Source organism: Seriola aureovittata, chromosome 18 (assembly GCF_021018895.1).
Source record: "Seriola aureovittata isolate HTS-2021-v1 ecotype China chromosome 18, ASM2101889v1, whole genome shotgun sequence".
Classification (NCBI taxonomy): domain Eukaryota; kingdom Metazoa; phylum Chordata; class Actinopteri; order Carangiformes; family Carangidae; genus Seriola; species Seriola aureovittata.
In genome coordinates, this window is record NC_079381.1 from 18,109,861 (window position 1) to 18,132,692 (window position 22,832).

Here is a 22,832-nt window from a genome sequence, read left to right on the forward strand (position 1 = left end):
TGACCATATTCAGCACGGGGCTGTGAGTGCTGACCTCCCACCCCTAAGCATAAACAGGAAAGCTCCTATAAAGACGGCCTTTCAAAAGGCTGCCTGTGCCACAGGATGCCTAATAAAAGCACTGTAAACAGACAGAGAACACATGGCTCCACTGGACTTTCTTCTCCTCACTGAGCTGTTGCAGCAGGCTGCGCCGACACTTCATAGGAATCCCATTCTGGGCTAATGAAAGGCCTCTTTCTCTAAGGTAGTTAAATAGATATAGTCTCATTCTTGGGTCTTCTGTCAGGAATTCTCCTTCACTTCGTCACTTCCTCGTCATGACAGTGATGTGGTTGTAGACCCAACACTTTGGTCCAGACTGAAATATCCCAACTGCCATAAGATGCATTGCCATAAAATTTGGTACAGTCATCCATGCTGCCCTGGAGGTGAATCCTAATGACTTTAATGATCCCCTGACTTTTTCTCAAACACCACAATTAAGGTCTACATCTGTGGTGTGGCGTGAAATGTCTCAGCATTGCCGTGTAATCTGGTACACACATTCATGTTCCCCTGAGGATGCATTTTAATAACTTTGATCTCTTCACTTTTTTCTCCAACACCATCATCGGGAAAATTTTAATATGCTCAAACAGCTGTAAAACAAATGCAGCACATCAGTCTCAACTGACATTAGCTTGAATTTTTAGCTCGAAGCACTGCTGAGTCTAAGTACAGCCTCAGAGGCTCTTAGTCCTTTTTATAACATATTTATTACAGACTACAGAAGCCTGTGGCTCTTTGTTTTACAATGTTAATTACTAAGCAAACTTCTCAGTCAGTTCAGACAATAGAATCATTTAAATACATCAACTATAAATTATTGATGCTTGTATTTCTATGTCACACTGCATGCATATGTTCTATATATGGATGAATGTGCTTATGTCTTTCTTTTATTATTACTTGCTGTGTGTGTCTGCCTGTGTCTGAGAGACTCTTAAGCTAAAGTCTCTGTGATCCCCCACCACTATAGATGTATAAGGAGGTCTTTGTCTGGCTCTAATTAAAGCTATTTAAGCCGGAGCAGCACCTCCCATCGCGTCACTGGTAGCAGTTCCCAACATCAGTCCTACTGGATTTGCTATGATCCAAATCAAACTTACCTGGAATAAAACTTTAACTGGGCATAAAAATCTAAACACAGGGGTGAGTGCACGTGTTCAAGCCAAGTGTTATTAAAGTACAATTCTGAGTGGTGCTATTTTTGTGTAACTAAGCAGCAGCTTTTCTCAAAATACACCCCATATTTAAGTTAAACCTTTTAAGAACAATTTCTCTATTCAGGACTATCAAGCAATCACTCAATTTAATGAAGGATCCAGGTAATTTCTCTACAAATTAACAGAAAAATCACCAGAAAATAGTTAAAACATGAAATATGCACTGCAGCATGATTCCTCCAGCTTTCCCTGGAGCCTGGACTGGTTGGGGCATAGAATAATGAGTCTGCGTTAACCTTGGTAAAGCTTCTATGTCTGTGTCAAACCTCATTCTTCAGCATTATGTATTGACCAATCACCTTGTACCGATTTACATCCTGGTGGCTTAGACATGGCCTTTGTCAGCTCCAGCAAACCAGCTGTTGAACTGCCTGTGGCATTGTCGGTGGAAGTGGTTGGTTTGGGAAGCGCAAACAATGAAAACAAGCCTCTTCAATAAAAAAGCAAGCACTTGTAAAGGCCATTGGTTTTGATTCCGCCTTAACGGGGGTCACTCGCAAACACGCCACCAGTGTTTGACTCTGACCTCACAATCAGTGAGTTTAACAAACTAACACACACACACACACACACACACACACACACAAACACACACACACACCGCTCACACAGCAAGTATACACGCCACAGCAGCTAATCCCACGGCGTGTAGCACATATGTGGCCGTGTTTATGACCTGCCTATATAAAGAGTGAGACAGATTATGGAACTTTCCTGTAAACAAAAGCATTTATCAAGTTTAATTGCTGTTGCCGTGTGTGTGTGTGTGTGTGTGTGTGTGTGTGTGTGTGTGTGTGTGTGTGTGTGTGTGTGTGTGTGTGTGTGTGTGTGTGTGTGTGTGTGTGTGTGTGTGTGTGTGTGTGTGTGTGTGTGTGTGTGTGTGTGCAAACACAGAGACACATATCTACACAGTTGCAACACACAGTCACAAACATATGTTGTCCAAACTCTCCCATCTTGCCAAGATAATAGTGTGGTTTCAATTTGGGAGAAGAAATTCACTTGTTGATTACTGTTATAATTAACTCCACACCTGAATTCATGCTACCAGGCGCTAAGGCTGCAGGTTCTCAGGTGGAATCGCATGATCTGATCATGAGCATCTTCTTCTATGTGAAAAACTAAATTCCAGCCACAGGGTTTCTGCTGAGGAGAGTCTCTCAGCTCTGCCAGGTCTGACCTTCCATAGCTTTGGATTACTGGAAGTCTGCATGATGACACACAGAGCACCATTGAGCCCTCCAAGCACCACCCATGAACCCTGACCTCTGATCCCACACATATGAGTGTGAGACGCCGTCGCTATGGCAACCGCTGTCAGTACAGAAGCCTCTGCTAGCCGGGGCGAGCTCCTTGGAGTCTGTTTGTAGGTGTATAATGACGACGGTGGTAGTAGGGTGTGAGAGGAAACATAGGGTGGATGCATCGCTGGTACACAATCCTGTATCTATCTGAGGGCTGACTGCATGTGTTCGTCTGGAACCTGCTGGATCAAAAGGGTCTTTGTCTGGCTGAAAAAAATCTCTGTCGCCCGTCTTTCCTCATGCTTCCCCTCCTCTCCAAAACCTTTCCTCTGCCACAAAGCCTCATTCCACATTTGCTTCACCTGCACGTAAAGCTAACTCAGATCCCAGATGGACGTTTGGTATAGAAACCTGGAAAACTGTGACTACAAAGAACTTTCAGATGAGTAAAGGTGTTGAGCTCTGCTTAGGCCAGTGTGTTGGGCTGTTTTGGTAACACCGGGCGACAGATCAGCTTTTTAAGGGCCTGTCTAATCCCTAGTATAAACTGTGTACATGGATCTCTCCTCTGGAACATTACTGTAATAGGCTCCAGGACAGTAAAAAGCACAAACCATGCTCTAGTGCACCATTTTTGCAATCCCCCTTTGGGCGCTTAAATACATTTTTCGATACCAGATTTTAAATGTTTGGCGTAAAGCTAGCTCTAGTTTTCCATCGTAATTTTCGAACTGGCCATTGCCATTATGAGCTATTACTGTTATTGTTGTAAATGCCTAAATAATGCTTTGGATTACTTGCTTACTTCCTTTTTCATATGTTCCGGTCACTGCATGATGTATTTAACTTTAAAAACTTTGGCTCTTGAAGCAAATAAATTGAAGTTATTGGCTTTTTACCAGCACTGCTTAATTCATTCGCCCTGTCTGCTTCTGTTATTCTGAAGTTTTACTGTAATTTATGTGGCATTGAGCAAATTATGCTCTTTTCATTCACTGAAGGCAAGGCATGCTATTGAGACTTTAACGAACAGTGAAATATATCCTGAATCCTGTGTGTGTGTGTGTGTGTGTGTGTGTGTGTACACGTGTGTATGTGTGCGTGCGTGCGCTGACTGGGATCTTTAATTATGGAGACGTCCAGCAGTTTCACATGCTCTCTTGATCTGATGTTGCTTAATCAGACATTGGCCCTTCGGCTCTAATTTGGCACAGCATCATACAGACTCTCTTTTATCTTTAATACGGCAACTGTATATACGTTTAAACGGTTACAAGCTGGTGTTGAAAGTCAGACTATATTTACAACGTAGCCCACTAAAAGGGCTTTTCTAAAATATTCTGTGTGTGTGTGTGTGTGTGTGTGTGTGTGTGTGTGTGTGTGGGGGGGGGGGGGTAACCTTGGGAGTGATGTCATGCACCCAGATTTAAGATCCACCATGTACATATACAGTGTGTCTTGGCTTTAAGTCGTGCATATGGTGTGAATGTAAAATTTCAAGCACAGATATTTATGTGCCTCAGAGAGGGCAGCACGCATATTACAATAACATGAAACATTATGAGCTATCATCTGTTTAGATTTTGACCATTTGGTCTCAACTTAGAATGCGTATGAATTGCACAGAGCTAGCAGTACTATTGCCACAGGAACCACAGTAACGCCCTGCATCGCTGTTCAGAGGTTGGTGGTTTTGCATTTGATAGCCCTCAGCTTGTGTGCACCCCACCCTAGTCTTCTCTAATTAGACACCTGTTGTGAGAGAGAGGGACACAACATGGAGGCAAGAGCGCAGGACCAAATGTCTGTGCCAGCCCGTGCCTACCAGTGTACTGCCCAAACTGCGGTGAACCACATGGTTTAATTTTGAAGCATGTAATTCAAACATGTCTAGTTTGTTTAAGTTTATTTAAGGCACAACATCGTCGCTTAACACTGTCTGGGCACAGTAACTCTGGAGGGAACACCAGATGCATACAAACCGAAAATGAAAGGGGAAAGAGAGTGTGGGAGGGGAGGAGGGGAGGAGGGCAGGAGGCGAGGTCTGTAAATCTTGAGAATCCTTGGAATGAGAATATCTTGTGCGTAAAACATAACAACTTAAGATCAGGCTTTTAGAATATTTCAGATTTTATCAAAACTTGATTTTAGCCATTAGTCTGTTTTGAAATCCTGAGTGCTCTGTGAGTCACCCAGTGGAGATAACAGTAACTTTACACATGCTTAGCCATGTCCTGTTCATTCATGGGAAGCTGTGAATCAGACATGACTGTCATCAAAGCGCCCTTTGACAGGAAGAGCAGAAGGCATTTATGTTGTCATGTCTGCACCCGACCAGCATGTCTGTTTTGAACTTTGCTCAAAGGGTTTTTTTGTTGGCTGGTGTAGCCCAGCCCAAACTGTCTGTCTGTAGGATAATGGAGAGCTGTCCGTCTGGATGCTCGTAGATGTTGTTTTTTTGATGCTGCACTAGATCTCTGACTTAATGGCTTCCTGATTTGTTTTGACTCACCTCAGTGAAACTCGCTGACCCGGCTCTTAAAGCAGTTGTGGGTCTTTTTCTGCTCTCTCTGACTTGTTCGACCCTTGACCCAGTACAGGGTGGTGGGGTGGGGGTGGGGGGGTTGGTTAGGGGCCCAAGGGTGCCACACCACGTGGAGGGCAGGAGTGAGGTCAGAGATCCACAGGAAAAAGTCACTCAGAGGAAGAGAGGGTAGACAGACATACAGAGAGATGGATGGCTGGTAGACCCCACCGTGCCTCTGTCTGACGGCTGCTGTTTAAACCAAAGAAAAATTGGTGTAGATTCGTTCTCTGGCTTCCAAAGGTTTTGTGCTAAGCCTTCCCATGAGGCCTGCTGGACAAGGCGTGATGGTTCATATTACCACATATGCTGCTACTGTAGATCTCACTTTGTTTGCTTTCAGACACAGTTGTGTTCCTTTCCTCAACAACAGCCAATGCAGACAGAAACACACACCAGCCGAGGAATTCAAATTGAATTCAAATGTTTTGATACAGGATGATCTGCATTACTCATTAAGATGCTTGGCAAATGAGTGTTTGTGTGCATGTATGTATGTATGTATGTGTGTGTGTGTGCGTGCGTGGAGGGGGGCTGAGGAGTGTGAGGCAACAAGGGGCAGGAAAACCACATCCATATGGTGAAGCAGCTCTACAGAGCCCCATTTTCCACAAGCTTCTACCCCCAACACCAACCCCAAATACCTCACACACATACACACACACACACAGCTGATGTATAGGAAAGTAGGTTAAGGTAGCATGAAGGCTGAGGTTCTCCAGACAGTCTGCCCCCCCCCCCCCCCCCCCCTCTAGTCTCATTCACAGTTGCACAGCCACAGTCTGCATCAGCTCTATCCCACTAAGAAGAGTGATTGAGATCTCTATCACCTTTTGATTATGTTTTCCTTTTTCTGATTTTCCCACAGGGCGCTCCTGGTCCCCATGGAAACCCTGGCCGAGCTGGTCCACCCGGGCTCAAGGTATCTTACACAGTCTTAGTCTAAGTCATAATCACAAATGAGCCTTTATTTTTTCACCATGAGCCCAGCAGCCACGTTGATTTTTCCACATGAAGCCATTACAGGATTATGTACCTGCCATTACTGCTAATTCAATATGAAGTTTATGACCTTATCTTGCCTCTAATATGAATGGCAATCCTATGAGGATGATACATTTTCAGTTTTTCTATATTCGCTTGAATCCATTAAGAGCAACAAGGGTAATGGGGTTTTATGGTTTAAGAATCAGGGCCATTTAAGTTCACAGCAGTGCAGCCACACCTTGGAGTCTGAGACACTACAAACTCAACAGCACAAAATACTGAGGAGTTGTATCACTTTAACATGTGTGCATCAGGGGTCAATGTCTGGATTCCCTTTTGTATTTAAAGTTCCTGAAGGTTTTTCAGATTCTTGGAGGTTGGCTCAATTTAAGCTCTCTGTGTTGACCAAATATACTCTAATGTGGGTGTGTGTTTATGCATTTATATGCTGTTTCTGTGTAAAATGAATGCAATGTCTATGTGCTACCGCTGCAACCCAAGTGGAGAGAAGGGTAGTTTAACACCCGGGGAGTCGGAATGATTTATCAGCGCTCCAGGGAAAAAGACATTACAAGTTGGAAAGTGAGAACTTACACAAATAAATCTGTCTAACTTTTTAAGTGCGAACAGGAGGTGACCGTGCTCCAAACAAATACTCGACGTCACTCATCTTATTGTCTGGACTGATGTATGCCTCAGTAAACACCCTTGACCTCTGGCACTATGTGCTCAGAGTACATAGTTAGGAGTGCTACCTGTATTTAAAGTGTATTATAAAAATGCCTTACATAAATGACAGCTGTGGTCACACTGCCCACCCCCATCACTAGAGCCCTGACCTCCCCGGGTCACCCAAAGGGACTGTGTTTGTCGTTGTCTCACTGATGTAATTTATACGATTCTGTTCTTTTGAATCACATTCCTCACTTTTCCCCAAATATCTTCCCATCCTCATGGCCCCAATTCTTACTTTATATGCTATTATCTCTCAAGAACGCAGTGACATGTTAAACAAAGATTATCTGTGGCCCCAACCATTCCCTTTTTTGACAACAAGCTGTAAAAAGGTAAAGGAAAATAGCTTGGGGCATCTATCGACCTTTGGGTTAAAGGAATAATGCAACATTTTTGGAAACGCACTTATTACTTTCTTGCTAAGAAGTAGATGAGAAGATACCAGTCTTGTGTCTGTATGGTAAATGTCACGCTACAGTAGCGCTATCTTAGCTTAGCATAAAGACTGGAAACAGGATGAAATAGCTAGTCTGGCTCTGTCCAAAAGTAATAAAATTCACCTACCAGCACCTCTAAAGCTCTCTAATTAACATGTTAAATTTCGTTTGTTTAATCCGTACAAAAGGGTGTAAAAATGACAATTTGTGGTTTTATGTGGGGTTATGTGCCAGGCTATTTCTTGGCGAGGAGCAGTGACCTCCTGGAGTCTCTTGGAACTCACCCTACCCAGCCAACAAAGTAATTATTAGGCTTTATAGGCGCTAGTAAATGGATTTTGTATTAGATTTTGCCAATATTGGATTTTGCTGTTTCTCCCCCCCCCACGTTTCCAGTCTTAATGCAAATTGAAATAAGCACATTTCCCAAAACTATTAATGTAAGACTCATATCATATAACCATATAAAAAAAACCTTCTTGCTGGGGAGCGTTGTTGTATGTCATACTCCTATAGCTCCAAAGAAATAAAATAAATTCAAAGAATGCAAGAGCATGAAAGAAACACCACTGGAGTAGACATAAGTCTTCAAGGCAGACATTTGAAACTTTTCCTCAGCTAATGCTCAATGGGAATTGAAACATGCTTCTTGTACCTGGCAGGTGTGTAGAGAGAATGATTCTGAAGTGTTTGATGTCTTGGGGTGCACCACAATTTTTACTCTTTCATCATTAATAAATGAAACAGGGTTGTAAATAGCAGGGGGTCCAAGGGGAAAGAAAGAGTCGGAGTTCAGTGTAATTTCCGATCCGTAGCTTTGATGTGCTGAAGCCGTATTATTGTAACTTGCTGACAGGGAAGCTTGTGTGTGTGACTGGAGGGGCACTGAGCCCACATTATGCGCTGTGGCTTAGAAAAGCATCTGTACCAATTTTTCACATCACAGTCACATAATAACTCAATCCTTTAAGTGTATTGTTTTTAGAGGCAAGCTTTATTAGCCTAACCTTTTCCCCCTGTCCAATCAAAAGTGTTAGCAAAACAATTTTGTTAATATGATTGTTCTTTAGTTGCCGTCAGAGATTGAAATCACTGAATGAGTTGGGTAATTTTCACCCATACAAAGTCCACCTTTGTGTTTTTTCTTCTTGTCAGGGAAGAAAAGGAGACCCTGGCATCTCACCTGGACCAGCACCTAAAGGAGAGAAGGTATTATATCCCTCCTTTTCATACATGCTACATTAGTTTGTAACAACGTCCTGTTTGGAAAAGGCTCCTAGCACGTTTGTTACTATTTATGCAACTAGCCAATCTTGCATTATTACCGTTTAACATTCTCGCTCTGTGATCCAGGGAGACTCAGGGATTATTGGCCCGGTTGGACTGATTGGACAAGCAGGCCGAAAGGTAAGACTGAGCAGACAGGTCCCTCCAAAACTTCTGCTTTCACCAAAATCCTTCCAATGACATAAAAATCAATGTTATTTAAAGCCGGCTTGTGAGGGAGCATGGTGCTTACTACTTCAAACTTCGAATAGTGAGGCTGTTTGTCTGGGAAAAAACATTTGCATGAGTCAGTGTCACCATTTCATAACCCTTAATTGTGTTTTTGTAGCCTATTGTTTCTGTGTTGCTGCCTCTTTATTTTATTTTATTTGTTTTGTTTTTTTTTTGTTTTTGCATCTGTGTCTGTGAGTGTGTGACCCAGTTCTCTCCATCTCTCTTGCTTCTTTTTTGCTGTGCTCACCATTTCTTCCATCTGTGTTCACTGGATCCTGCACAGGGGTCTTAACGTTAGCAGGAAGCCCGTCATGAGGGATGAAGGGGGAGGTTTTTTTTGTCAGGACAAAGACGATGGGGATCATGTACTCATGCACTCATACACAAAATGCCAGTGCTTTAAATGTTACTTAAGTCACAACTTGAGTGATTCATGAGCGTGAGGGAGAAAAAGTGGGACGCAGCTTCTGGTAGACAGGAGTGGATCATGGAAGCCAAGATTAAATCCAAGGGGAAAGTTTGAGTTGTGTATGTGTACATGTTCATGATTGCGTGCATACATTCCTTTGTGTTTAACATCAAGTAGATACAAACAGTTGTCATAGGGTATATGGAAAAATTCTACTCTACAATTTTTTTAGTTTGAAAAAATAGAAACAAACACCAGAACATTATTTGTTGCATAACTGGTTAGCTTGCTAGCTCGCTATGGTAAAAGTAAATGGTTGAAATTGCTATGAGCAATGGATAACGGTTGAAATAGCTAAATTAATGGATAAATGTTACCTGAAAGTATAAATTGTTGTATTATCTGCAATATTATTGCTTTATAGAATAGTGTTAAATCAATTGAAATTTGGATGGTGACATGCGATGACGACAAAGAGGTACTTTAGTTAACATGGCTATGGGGGAACATGTGAGGAAAAAATGTTGGGAACCACTGAAGTATAGATCATGATCACCACAAATGATGTGTCATGTGTGCTCCCCAGGTCTGAACTAAAATCATCTGTTTCAACTCTTCCCAAACAATCAGATGTAAACATACATGGTGACAGAAGAAGATCTCTTGAACTGTTCTCAGTCACACTATGAATTAAATAGAACTGAGCCATGCACATGTTTCAAACAAAGTAGAGGAATTAGTTGAGTAATTGAATATAGCAAGGCGATTGTATGCATTTCAGCAGAAGTGTACATGTATTCACCGTCTTCCCAGAGCTACAGTGCTCTGCTGTAACAGAGTGTCGGAGGCTAGTTGGACGGCTGCCTCAACTTAACATATGGCTTTTGTTAGGAATCTGCTTTCCTCTGTGTGTCTCTATGTCCATTTGTATGTCTCTCGCTTTCACACACACTCAGCCAGAGTGGAAAATGAAAAGCTGGTGGAAAACATTCACAGACTTCTTTCTAACTACATGAGTCTTGGCAGTGATTTGACAGCCAATCAGAGAGTTAGACAGTGACTATGAATCAGAGCTGCAGGTGAGAGAGTGCAGGTACAAGACTGATCTCTGATGTGAGATTAGTCACATATTATATATTAAACATAAAGCTAAGATCACCTTGCAGGGACAGAAACTGAAAGTGCATACATAGACCTACACTCTGTACCAGTCCACACTGAGACGCTCAGTCAGTTATCTTAATAAAGCCCAAGGCCACATTATAGCAGCTCTTTAGGGGTCTATCAGAATGACCTCACACACTTATGTCTGGAAAGTTGTTGCTATAGCAACTTCATCAACACACACACTCTGACATCATGAGAGCATGCCACAGGTATTGGTCAATGAACCACAGACTTGATGACTGTAGAGGAAACTTGTTAAATTAACCACAAGGAGTGAGCTTCCTTTCTGTACACAAACACAGAGAGGCTTATTAACCCTGAAATTCTTCCTGCGCCAAACAATGTACAATAACTCCTTATAGTTCTCAGCTGTGCTTTACACCTTTTGTTTTTAATGAGTCTGACAGGCCTTCACATCACAGTACTATGACCGGGGTGTGAGTCAATTTCCAAACGGTGCTGTAGTCGCTCAAACAGCCTTTGTTTCTGTTCCTTTTCGGACAGCTCAGGTGGAAAGTCCCAGGCGTTCCCTGGTGCAGGTCTGCCCACTGAGACATTGAGGCCTGGTGCAACATCAATACAATGTTGAAAGGCGATGATTGCTTTCATTGCAATTACATTGCAGTGGCGGGCCACCCTGAAACACCCATGTGCTGTTTCTTCCTCTTCATACCTTTCTAGCTGTTTCTCGTATGCTTGGCACATTGCTCTGAAGCTGTGGTTTAGGAAAACGGGACAACGGCAGCTTTTCCTCTGTTCTCTTCAGTTTTTTCCCTTCCACCTTCTCTGTCTCTCACACATGCACACACACACACAAACATACAGACTCTAAATCAACCCTCATTTGACACTTCAACCGGGAATTCTGGAATTTGGCTCCTGGTTTTCCATGGAAAACTTAAATGGAGAAAGCAGTGGTGCTTTGAACGTGTGATAGGAGAGTGTGAATTTACACCGGCAGACAAGCCAAGCATGTTCCACTCTGTACAACATTTGTTCTACCAAGCAGACTCTGAATGGCTTTTCAGTATGGTAGGCAGGGTCAGGGAGAGGGGACACACACGAGGCCAAACCTCAACTACAAGGCCACATTACAAGCCACATGTCTCACCTTCCTTTTTCTAAGTCTATTCCCGCTGCTAGTTGATCTGCCTCTTCTCACTTTTTGTGTGTCGTTTCTACATCTGACTTTCCCAGTACCTCTGCTTTTTCTCCCTGAAAGCCAAGACATACCGTCCTTTAAATACACATTCTTACAGTTTTTATACTCTGGTTTACTTTTACATCTTAAAAAAGAAGTGCTTGGTCTGAGAACCGTTTGTGTTTGTATTTGTTATCCTGTCTCAGTACCACTAGATTTTTTTAGGGTTTGCTTTTTGTGTGGTCTTTGCTTTGAAATGTGGTGATCCAAGGGGGACTAGATTTTACAGATTGTTTTACTTGGACATTGATTCTCAATGGATATCAAATCTAATTATGTCTATGTAATTTAGCTGATGTTTTCCAACACCTTTTTATAATTCAAGCACAACATATTTACATTTTGAGGGATTCGCTTGCCAAGAATTGTGTTGCACGCAGTTGGAAAGACTAGAAGAGCAAAGAGTAAAAGTGAACTGGATGGTGAATTAAAGAGTCAGTATGCAGCTTATCAATAAACACTCATGTAGTATCAGTTAGTTAGTATGTTACATTTTGGGAAGATATAACTGTCTTGGGACACATTTATGTTTGGTCCTTGTGTACGTAAAGTGCCTACCTGCCTACTGTATAAGGTTTTCAAGATCAACAATGGTTGACACTGTGCATAGACCACTGTTGATTTTCATTGCATTGTACTATAACAAAAGTATCCTATAAATACAAAGTAGAGAGATGTACTGTAATTTCCCTGCAGGGACTACACAGTGTATTAACCATAGTCGTTTCCTTCATTTATACAAAACGGTTTATTGTAGCATTAATCTGTCTGAGGCTCCCAAAGAAGCTCCCAAAGACCTGTTCCAAACCAAACTCTTTCCATTTAGCTCCTGCCCACTGTTCAAACTAACAAATCCACATGCTCATCAACTTTGCAATTATGCGAGAATTCAAATCAACCATCATTTTCTTAGGATTTTTCACAAGAAGTACAATAAATCGTTGCTCTGTCTTCCACCGCGCTTGTAGTTTAATAGTGATGCAGCATGCAAGCAAACATGCTGCTGAAATTGCGGTTCAGATGGGGATGAGATGAGGGATGTTTTTCCGCCGGGTAGATTTCAACCAAATTGTCCGGTTAGATTTGTTTGTTTCGTCTGTCCCTGCCAGACATCCGCATGGAGGGTTTATGTTCTGCTGTACATGCAACACATGCATGGAGCCGCACAATTACTCCGAGCAATCGTCCGGCTCCGTGCTGTGGAGTGATTTTGGAGAGAGAAAGAGGTGGAAAGATGAAAGTAGAGATTAATGAAGTGAGTGGTGTATTTGTATGCGACCACGGCGCTGTCCAGTGGAGGCAGACAGTGGAAGACACTTATTCATCATTTGTGGTGTACGGTTGTTAACAGACGTGAGGCCTGTGCTCATATGAACACCCGCAAAGTTAAGTGTGCACAGAGTAGCTGGTTAGGAGTCAGAGGAATGGTATATCATTGGCAGACACAATATGTCTTTTATTTAAATGCGCTTAGCATTCCCTGGGGCACTCCTCAGCTTAGTGGGGTAGGATGGTGGTGTGCGAGGGGGGCTTACAGGGTGCTACCGGGGAGCTGCTGTAAATGAAACACATTCTGGTGAGCTTATCTGATTGAACACACATGCTCATTAAGCAAGTGGCATTGTAAACACAGTGAACCGGTGGGAATGGCCGCTCTCATTAGCAAGCTCATAATGAGTGAGATAAGGCTCAGAGATGGTCTAGCTGAGGTCGGGGGGCTATGGTTAATACCCAGGACCCGGAGCATGTGCGTGTGTGTGTGTGTATATATGTGTGTGGCTAGTGGACCTCACATCACAGCTTGGGAACATAAGCCGCAACACATGTTTGTACTATAAGTAAGCCATGTAATAAAGATGACTGTGTACATGTATCTTTGTGTCTGAACATGGATGTGTGTGTGCGTGTTTCTCTGGCTCCCTCTATGCATACAGTGTATGTGCACACATGTGCACATGTGTCTGCATGCCATTAGGGAGGCAGTGGGGTCACTGCACCTCCTGAAAAGCTGGTTAGGGCAAGAAGTGGATGGAAAACCTGGAAAAAAGATCCATATAAACGGGACATTCAGATTCAGACACATGTAGGTGAGTTAGGCAAACACAACACATTATTATGACTGCCCAACAGGACATCATCATAATAGTTGAATTTACAAGTGGAAATTTTCAAAAGGTCGGGCACAGGCGCCATGTGTCTCCAAGTGCATCCATCCCTGTTCTCTCCACAACACTGCTTACCAGCAGAGCTTTCACAAAAACATGGACACACACACACACGTTTCTGCATGTGTTGCTCTGTTACAGCAGCGGTCTGTCAGCACCTGGTGACATCTCTGTTTGTTTTATATGTATCACTCATGCATCGCTGTGCGAGCTCTGAGCGTCTCCTCCTAGTGGTCTTGTGATGACGTGCAGTTCTCTTTGGCTGCTTCTTTAATACAGAGAGAACGGTATGGTGTTTAAAGGTTACGTTTGTGCTGAAGAAGTTAACTGAAATGTACAGAAATTTTAGTTAAAATATTGCAAAACAAATGCATTGTTGACACAGTTGTCATACCTATGAAGTACTGAACGTGGACTGTAATGCTGACGGTGGCAGTTTTAAAGTGCTGCTATGAAGGTGTCAGCCAGTGAGAGTGGTTGTGTAACATAATGAGTAGAGGGATGCTGCATCCTCTTTCCCTGCTGCAGTCAGTTGACAGATCTAAAGGATGTTTTACAGGAACTCTGGGAGTCTTGGCTTGGTACTGTGGATCTGTGGTTTAGGAAAACAGAACAACAGGAATCTTTCCTTTCTTTGCCCTTCTGTTTTTATTTTGTTTTTTTTCCCTCTTTCCTTTCCTCTCTCTCTCTCTTGCTCTCTCACTCTATCAAACTGTGGCCACCTTTGATTTAGTTTTTCTCCGCTCATTGTTGGGGGTAGGAGTTGCTGTAGTCAGCAGAACTTTAGAAAAGTACTATGTCAGGCTGTCTGCTGCTCTGCAGGCCTAGTGAGAGACCTGCTATCTGACTCACACAGGAAGGCATTTATATCCTCAACATGCCATGATCCTGGCATGGCCTCCCCAGTACAATTTCTCTGTGAACAGGGCCAGTGGAAAGTCTGATCCTTTGACAGGGCAGATTGATTCCTTGCATATGGCACCAAACTTGACTGTCTGCGCCGTTAGTGTTAATGTGCTTTTCTTTTTCTTTTTCTTTTTTAACTTTGCACAAAACTCCATTTGTCATTCCCATACCAAGGGAGAAATTCTCCCGTGCTTGACATGTTTTTCCTCATCTGTGAATTGTTTCAGAATTTGTGTGTTTTCTTTCACATCTCCATTATTTCATTTTTCAACTCACCTCCCATGTCTCATGTTTGTCTCTTTAGGGACAGAGAGGTTATCCTGGTCCGCCTGGACTCCCTGGAGAGCCTGTAAGTATCTTTCTCCATTTCATGGATACTGTTTTCCACGGCTTTGATGCTAAATGTTGTTCTCCTGTGCTTCTGCTATTCTTTACACTCCCATTAACACCACACATGAAAAAGTCCAACAGTCCCATAACTTTTAACTCATGCCAAGATGATGTAATGTTATTATGTAATAAAAAATATACAGCTCCTTGTTTCTTACTTATAGATATTACATACATTTGCCTGATTCACACCCCATTACCAGTAGTTCATGCATTTGCTTTCATGAGTCTCTCAGTAATGTTTTTCTCTCATGGTGTTCACCATCAAGACCCTTACTGATGACTAATCCCTCATATTCTCACTTCATGCTTTAAAACCCCAGTCGTCATCCACTCCCAGGTCACTTAACCTCCCCCTCTCGGTGTGTATGTGTGTGTGTATTTTTGCCTGTAGGGGCAGCAAGATTAGATTAGCCTGTTATGAAGCAGCGGTGAGGACAGACATCTGGCCAAAGCGCTGAGCTAAAGCGATGCTCTCCAGGATATCAGAAAGAGATGCCAAACACAGAGAAAATAGAGAGAAAAGAAACAGGAACAGTCCAACTAGGCCAACAGTGACACACTCACGGCCGTGACACTGCAGCTTTAGAGGAAGTTTCCCTTTGTCTGTGCTCTGGACCTGCCACTTGTCATTAAATGTTCAGTCTCTCTCCTCAACATTTTACACCGATGCTGTTAATCTCAATCGTGCTTTTCATTTCTCTTGTAGTTTCTTCCTCCTCTATCTGTCCATCCTACTTTAAACTGGGGAAATCAGTTCAATGAGCTTTTTTATTTGCTGCTACAAGTGGGAGGAGACATGACTCTATCTGTTTAGTCCAGCCCAACAGGACTATTTTAAGTATGGAGCATCCAGCCTCATGTCCAGAGCTATTTTCAGTCAGGCTGGGTCTTACTACTGTTGGTATTAAGGAAAGGCCTTAGTCATGGAAAGCAGAGTGGAACATTCTCCTCATTGTCACTCAGTTTATAAGAAGTCCCCGTTCTTGCGGTGACGTCACCAGTGCATGGAGTTCCCGCTGTACTCATCATCGAGAAGGAGTACTTTTTCTCTCTCACCAACATGTCCTTCCACTATGTCCATCCTCAAACGCCCCCCTCTTTCCCACAGAGCTGCTGCTGCTGATCACAGTGCCGGCCTTGAGTCTGAATCACCACAGCACCAGTGACTGAGTAATAAGCACAACTGTTTGGCAGAGTGGACTCTGCAGCTATTAAGAGCAAAGGCCAGCTGGTGTGCATAGTGTTGATGACTCTTTGTTACTGTAATACACCATGGGCCCTCCTCGCTGCTGGCCAGTTAAAGCCAAAACCCACTTAGCCAAATTCTTGTCTGGTTTTAACTGGCTGCATTGTGCACTATATTTATCCAAGAGAGGGAGCGGCAAGCAGTGTGGATGGCTGCACGTCCGGAGTGTGTCAAAGGAAGTTATACATGAGCTGCAAATTTTGGACACAACCTGATTTTGTGTGTGTGTGTGTTTGTGTGTGTGCGTGTTATGGTTACTCACACACACAAATGCAAACCAAACTCCTAATTAAAGTCTATGATCTGTACACAGACCACATCTGAAAAGTGTGTTGACCTTTTAGCAATAACCATGAGTCCTAGTATCTGAACAGGTATACTCCGTAGGAGTGGGTGATATACTGTACAGTGGTGGGATGTCACCTCAGTATCCTACTTAAGTACCAGTTTGAGGTTCATCTGCTTTACTTAGGCTGAGTATTTTAATTTGATACCACTTTATACCTAAGCTAATTGCTCAACTACGTTTATTTATTGGCTATTTAAGCATATAAAATATAATTAATTGTTCTAAATTAGATTACTTAAGTCCACCATGACAAACTATGGCAATAACATGTCACTTACTCTACAATTTACTACAAAACTCATTCATCTCTTTAAGTAAATGTCTCATTTTAATGAAGTCCATCCCTTCTGCCCTGTCTCCCTCTCTGAGACTGTCCACTACTGTGCAGAATGGCTTGCCTGTGTGTGTGTTACTGTAATTTTGATCAGCCACCTCACCTCACCCACCCTCTCTCCCTCTCTCCCTCCTCTCTCCCTCTCTCTCTCTCTTTCTTCCCTGCAGGGAGAGCAAGGTCCAGTCGGAAGCCCAGGTGCCAAAGGTTATCCTGGCAGGCAGGTGCAGTAAATCCTCTGCTGTGACTGGTACAGTTGTAGTCAGGGCCATAGTAAGGGCAGAGGGCCAAGTGGAATTAGGTTATGTTGAACAGCTGACTTGGAGGAAAATATTTGGGTAAATACTGTGCAGAGGGATTGGAATATTTTAAAAGATAAAGTTGCCCAAGAGAACAACATCACAAGCCGCAGCCTCAGAAATTACCATGAAGCTGAAACATTGCATTTATTACACAGCTACTATACAAGAGTGTATTGCACAGAAGAACCTGTTATTTTGTGGTGTCTTTTTAATGACAACTTTTTTAATTGAGTAGAATTTTACATTTTGTGTTTGTAAGTCCTGTGACTTATAAACTTACTTGTTATTTTAAAAACATAATAGAAGTTGTAGTTCTTGGCTTGCCACTAATAAATGCCATCATGACACACATTTGCACACATTTACAGAGTATTTGGGCAAACTTTATTTCAGGTTTACAACAGTAGAAGTTTTGAGCTGCTAAAAATAGTTTCTCTTATTGGTGTTTTTCAGGGTTTACCGGGGCCAATAGGACCATTGGGGCCTAAAGGCGTTCGGGTAAGTTAACTCAACAACTTCCCTTCAAATGTACTGCTCAGGTTTGATTCTGTCACTCTAAATTACTAACATTGGTGCTTTAACAGGACTGGTGAATATGTTTATAGGCAAGGAGGTCAACCTGACAGCTTACTGACACTTTACACCTCACAATATTTATAGAAAGAGTCTGTAAAACATGCATAAATTTGATTAGTCAGGGGTTGCCAACTAGTGGTATTTTGTGTCGTAAACCTGTTGTTGCATGAGAGCATGTTGATGCAACAACATGCAGTACATGCGTGTATGTAAGCAGGCGTGCACCAACATCCTCCTCTGCACACATAAACACATTCATACACACTCACTCAACCAGTGTGAGCCACTATTAATTGTATGCTGAATAAAGGAGCCTTTACTTGTAATGCAAACATTGTATTACTGTATACAGACACTTACTGAAAGACCAGCTGTTGATAAGCCTCTGCATACAAACACACACCCTTTAGGTACACAAACAAAGAAACACACACTCACAGATACAAAGAGTGATTTTTATGTTGCGTTCCAATAAAGGTTCTTTATCAGTTCCCCTTGGCTGCTCCGAAGCCTCCCCTGCCCCCACTGGCTGGAATTTCCTGTTTAAGCTCCGTATGAGGCCCTGCTGTGTTAAGGAGGCATTCTAGTCGTCTCTCTCACCGAGCCACCTTTCCACAGACTCTTCACTCTCTTTTGCAGCATACTCCATATTGTGTACACGTAAACCTGCTCGACTCAATGCTGACCTCTAGCTAGCATCTCAACCGTTCCTCTAGTGTTCAACTGTTGTGGTGTTTGTGCCTGTTTTCCACTGTGTGTGTCTTCCCCCCTGTACCGACAGCCCAGTTTGAGGTCCTGGCTATCTTCAGAGATCCCTGGCGTGAGGGTATGTGCCCTTGGACTACATCGTGGAAGCCAGCACCATGCAGTCCATGGGCATATACACTTGCCTCATGGCTTGGTTCTTCATGGAAGCCCACCCTATCCATGCTGGACCGTCGGCCCCTGAAACCCAGCCCTAGAGCCGATGAGAGTTGCTGTTCTTCCAGCTGTTTTTACAGCATCCAAATACTCACATCCCATATTCCTCCTCTCTCCTCTTTCTCCTGTCTTCCTCTCCTCTCCTCCCCTCTCCTCTCCTCTCCTCTCCTCTCCTCTCATCTCCTCTCCTCTCCTCTCCTCTCCTGCAGGGTTTCATTGGAATCCCGGGGCTTTTTGGCCTGCCCGGGCCTGATGGCGAAAGAGTGAGTTCTTGTCAAATGTACATTTCTCTTGGTAATAACTACATAAATGCTGTGACCAACTAAACCCAGCTAATGGCCCTGTGAGATGACAACAGAGCCTCTCCTGCTATTTCATTCAGCTGTCCTGTTGTTGTTATAATGTGAGAAACAGTCACCAGCTGTCCGAGATGCTGCTGTATAAAGCTGTGTGGGAGTGTTGATGACTCATACGATAAAAGCCCCTTCTTAGAGCCTTTGAACTGCCTGACCTCATCAAGGCCTCCTCCTTCTGTGCAGCCTCTAAAACATGGAGCAATTAGCCTACTTATGACATGCTCCAGGGGGTTGCATCAGTGTAGTAGGGCAGGCTATAATCAGGAACCCTCCTGCCAGCTAGCCCTCAAGATGGTTCGCACCATGGCTTCCAGGAGAAACTGGTGTTTATTTAACATATATATGTTAGAGATGAGGCCCCAGATCCCTCGTAATAGGCTGGAAAATGTTGGATAGGCTGCAGTCAGCTGTTCCTTACATCTGTTGAAGCAGGAGCTGAGAGAGGCTTACAGCTATGGCTTTATAATTGTGTGTTTTGGGCTTGAATCAGTCATGCCCAAGAGCGTTGTGTTTTGGTTTTGATATGGTTTTTACTCGATGTCTATCTTTCTCTTTCTTCCTTGTTTTTCTGTCTTCCTTGGACATTTTCCTTCCCCTTTCTGCTATGTTTTCCATCCTATCTGTACACTCTCTCTCTTTACTATCTCTTTTGATTTCCAGGGAATTCCCGGTGAACCAGGGAAGAGGGGCAAGATGGGTAGGCCGGTAAAGTTTTGTCTCAACATACTTTGCAGATAATCTTTCAAAAGTGTGATGAATTGTGCTGGAAGTGTTGACCTTGAATGTATCTGTTATTAATGGGAGACAGTGACGCATGTCAAACAGCATTCAAATCGATATTGTACTTTATTATTTTGATTATAGCTCTTAATGCTGAAGGCTCAAAACCCCACTCAAACAAGGCAGTGAAATAAATTAGCATTATAATAAAGTTTTATAATTCATTCTTCTGTTTCTATTTGGGTCACATCGAGAGCTTTTTGGTGCAAAGACTCCAACACCTACACATGTGAGAATTTATAAGGTCTGCATTTACGTCATTGTTTTAATCAGCTCAGTCTTTCCATGGCTGTTGGAAGGGTTAACTCCTGCCTGCAGACTGTGGAGTCCCACCAGCCGCATGTCGGGGTCTTGGACGCAAAGAGAAAAAGGCTTTTGTTGGAGTGAAGGGCTTTTGGTCCCCCCCAGCATGGAGCCAAGCCATTTGGAGGAAGTCAGTCAGTTCTGTTATGTGTGTGTCAGATAGTGTTCAAAGTCACTTGACAGAGTGCTTCAGAAAGAGTGTGTAACCCTGAAACTCGCTGCTGAGATCATTTTGCAGCTGTTACTTATTGGCTTTTCAGTAAATAAGGCATTTATAGACCAAAAAAAGTCCTAACACATGCAAGCCACTGTCACTCTAGTGTGAGGCTTTGAGAAGTGCATCTTATTCTGTAAGCAGACAAATGTTGAGGTAGTAGCTTTGGATGCAATTTTGCATATGCATTTGGTTTTTTGGCTAGTGTGTGTTTTCCCCACTCAAATAGGGCTGCATTATAACTCAGTTTAGTCTGTTTTTTTAAGACGCTTTTCTTGTTACAGTAATTTCATAGTTTTGACAGAGGACAAGTATTCATATTGAAGTGCTGTCACGACAGTTTGGTCCTCTCCTGCCTCTGGCACATCCTTGATGAGTGAATGACAGCTGCAGCTCTGTTTTTCAAGGCAGAAAAGAAAATACTGACACTGTATCACCATGCATAATATTGTTTATATAGAGAATAGAGGAGTCATGTAACTGTAATGATTTTAAAATCTGTTGAAGGCCACTTTAACTGCCTCAGCCCTTTATAACTGACCTGTAAACGTAACTGGAAAACACACAGATCACCTTCATCACTGTGATCTGATTTCATACTCCTGCATGGAAAATGGAAAACTAGTACACTTAACAAGATGATAGAGAAGAAAGAACAGAAGAAGCACCTGAACCGCAGCCAGACATTTTAATGGCCATAACCACAGCACTCTGTCGAGGAAACACACACACACTCACAGTCCGCCATCTACCAGAGAGTGATGAGGGAATTGATATATGTGAAACATTGGAACGCTTAAAAAGTTTCCAATAGTTCTGTATTTCAACTTAACCTTTTATTTTTTATTTTTTTGCATATAACTGTTGAGGGTTTGGTTTTATTTGTCTTTCTAAGATTGTCTTTATCAGTCTCATCAGTTGCAATTCTTTCACATCATCCTGGTATCTGACAGTGTGTCCTGCTGTTGTGTGATCCTTCTTGATGTTAAAAGCTCAAGAACAGGGCTGTCTGAGATACATTAAAGGGCTCATGTGACTGTTTTTTTTAAGTGCTGTACTTGGCAATGCTGTGGTTCCCACATTTGTCCTTAGTTTGTACGACAGTGGTGACAGTTGTATGATTCATCCTTTGGGTCACTTTCATGCTTCATTGATTTCTGTTGTACTTGTGCTTCCCCCAGTGCGAGCATTTTCTTAGTACCATGAAGCAGTCCCATGCATAATATTGACCGTACTTTGATACTTGCTCCAGAAGCCTAGTAGAAACAGAAGAGAGCTCTTTGTTGCACTGTACAATTACAGCATTGAATTATGATTGTTTCATTGAGCCAGTGGGATGTGTCTGTAAATTGAAGGATTTATAGTTAGTTGAATATGAAGTTGAAATGTCAAAGTTATCCCAGACTGGTTTTCCTCACCACAAGAAATACAAAGAGTTACATTTAGTCAGCAGATTTTATTTCTAAGGCGTGTCAGAGATTAGAATAAATATACATGCTGTATATCTAACATCTCAACTCTTACTAAAATAACTGACATTTTCAGGAGGTATCTCAGTAATTAGCATTCTGAAACAATGTGTGGAGGCCAGAGTAGCAGAACCTAGACATTATGAGTGTTTCTCGGTTTAAAGTGCATTGGTCCTCGTGCTTTCTGCAGATGTGGTTTCTCTTTGCAGCACCACCAGCTGTTAGCATAGCTCAGATTAGCATCCCGTTTACTGCTAAATGGACAGAATAATTGCTTGGCTGCTGGTCTTACTTGTTGCACTTAAAAATGTGTACTAACCCTAAGTAGAACAGTTGGCTGTCCACACCCTACAGCTGATAGATTTAATGCTTGTAATGACACCATTATGCACTTATTTTTGTACATATTTCAGATTACACTATGTTTAACGTTATATTTGAGTCAATGAAATTGTTGTAATTGCTCTGCTATTACCATAGCAGCACCCTGTTTCTTTTTAACAGCGATATGTGAGAAAATGTGCTCTGTAAATTTGACTCCTTGTTTAAAGACATAATGATTTACTCTACGTTTGCATTAGTGACACTCATGGAGCACGAACACACCCTCCTTTTTTTGGTCATATTTTAAAATGAGTTTCATTTCATTCTGTTACTGAGGAATGTGATGTTTTTTTTATTATTGTGGCAGTTTTTTCAAGGGTAAATTTAGCATTGCATTTTACTATGTTTGCTGTAGCCTAAATTAAAGCAGCTATAACACAGTTCATCACATAACTACTTTTATGTGCTAGGAGTCATTCGTATTGATGAACCCACAGAAAATGATCAACCAAATATGTAGTTCCTTTCAGCTTAACAGCATCTTATAGCTCTTTTTTATTTCAGGCCGTAATTTTATTGTTTTGGTTCAGTCTAATTCCTCTTATAGAATTGTCAGGCAGCTGTTTTCAGCTAAAAAGCTCTTTAAAAACCCACTGTACTCTAGC

General features: G+C 42.4%; 1 protein-coding gene across 1 annotated transcript in view; it reads left to right on the forward strand.

The window, feature by feature from the left end:
* The window catches only part of col27a1a (collagen, type XXVII, alpha 1a), a 69,558-nt gene that overhangs the window by 17,177 nt on the left and 29,549 nt on the right, over positions 1-22,832 (forward strand). Inside the window, exons 5-12 of the mRNA XM_056404076.1 lie at positions 5,965-6,018; positions 8,411-8,464; positions 8,609-8,662; positions 14,908-14,952; positions 17,093-17,146; positions 17,678-17,722; positions 18,931-18,984; positions 19,738-19,782. Of these exons, the coding sequence (XP_056260051.1) occupies positions 5,965-6,018; positions 8,411-8,464; positions 8,609-8,662; positions 14,908-14,952; positions 17,093-17,146; positions 17,678-17,722; positions 18,931-18,984; positions 19,738-19,782 (405 nt within the window). The remainder of the gene's footprint in view (positions 1-5,964; positions 6,019-8,410; positions 8,465-8,608; positions 8,663-14,907; positions 14,953-17,092; positions 17,147-17,677; positions 17,723-18,930; positions 18,985-19,737; positions 19,783-22,832) is intronic.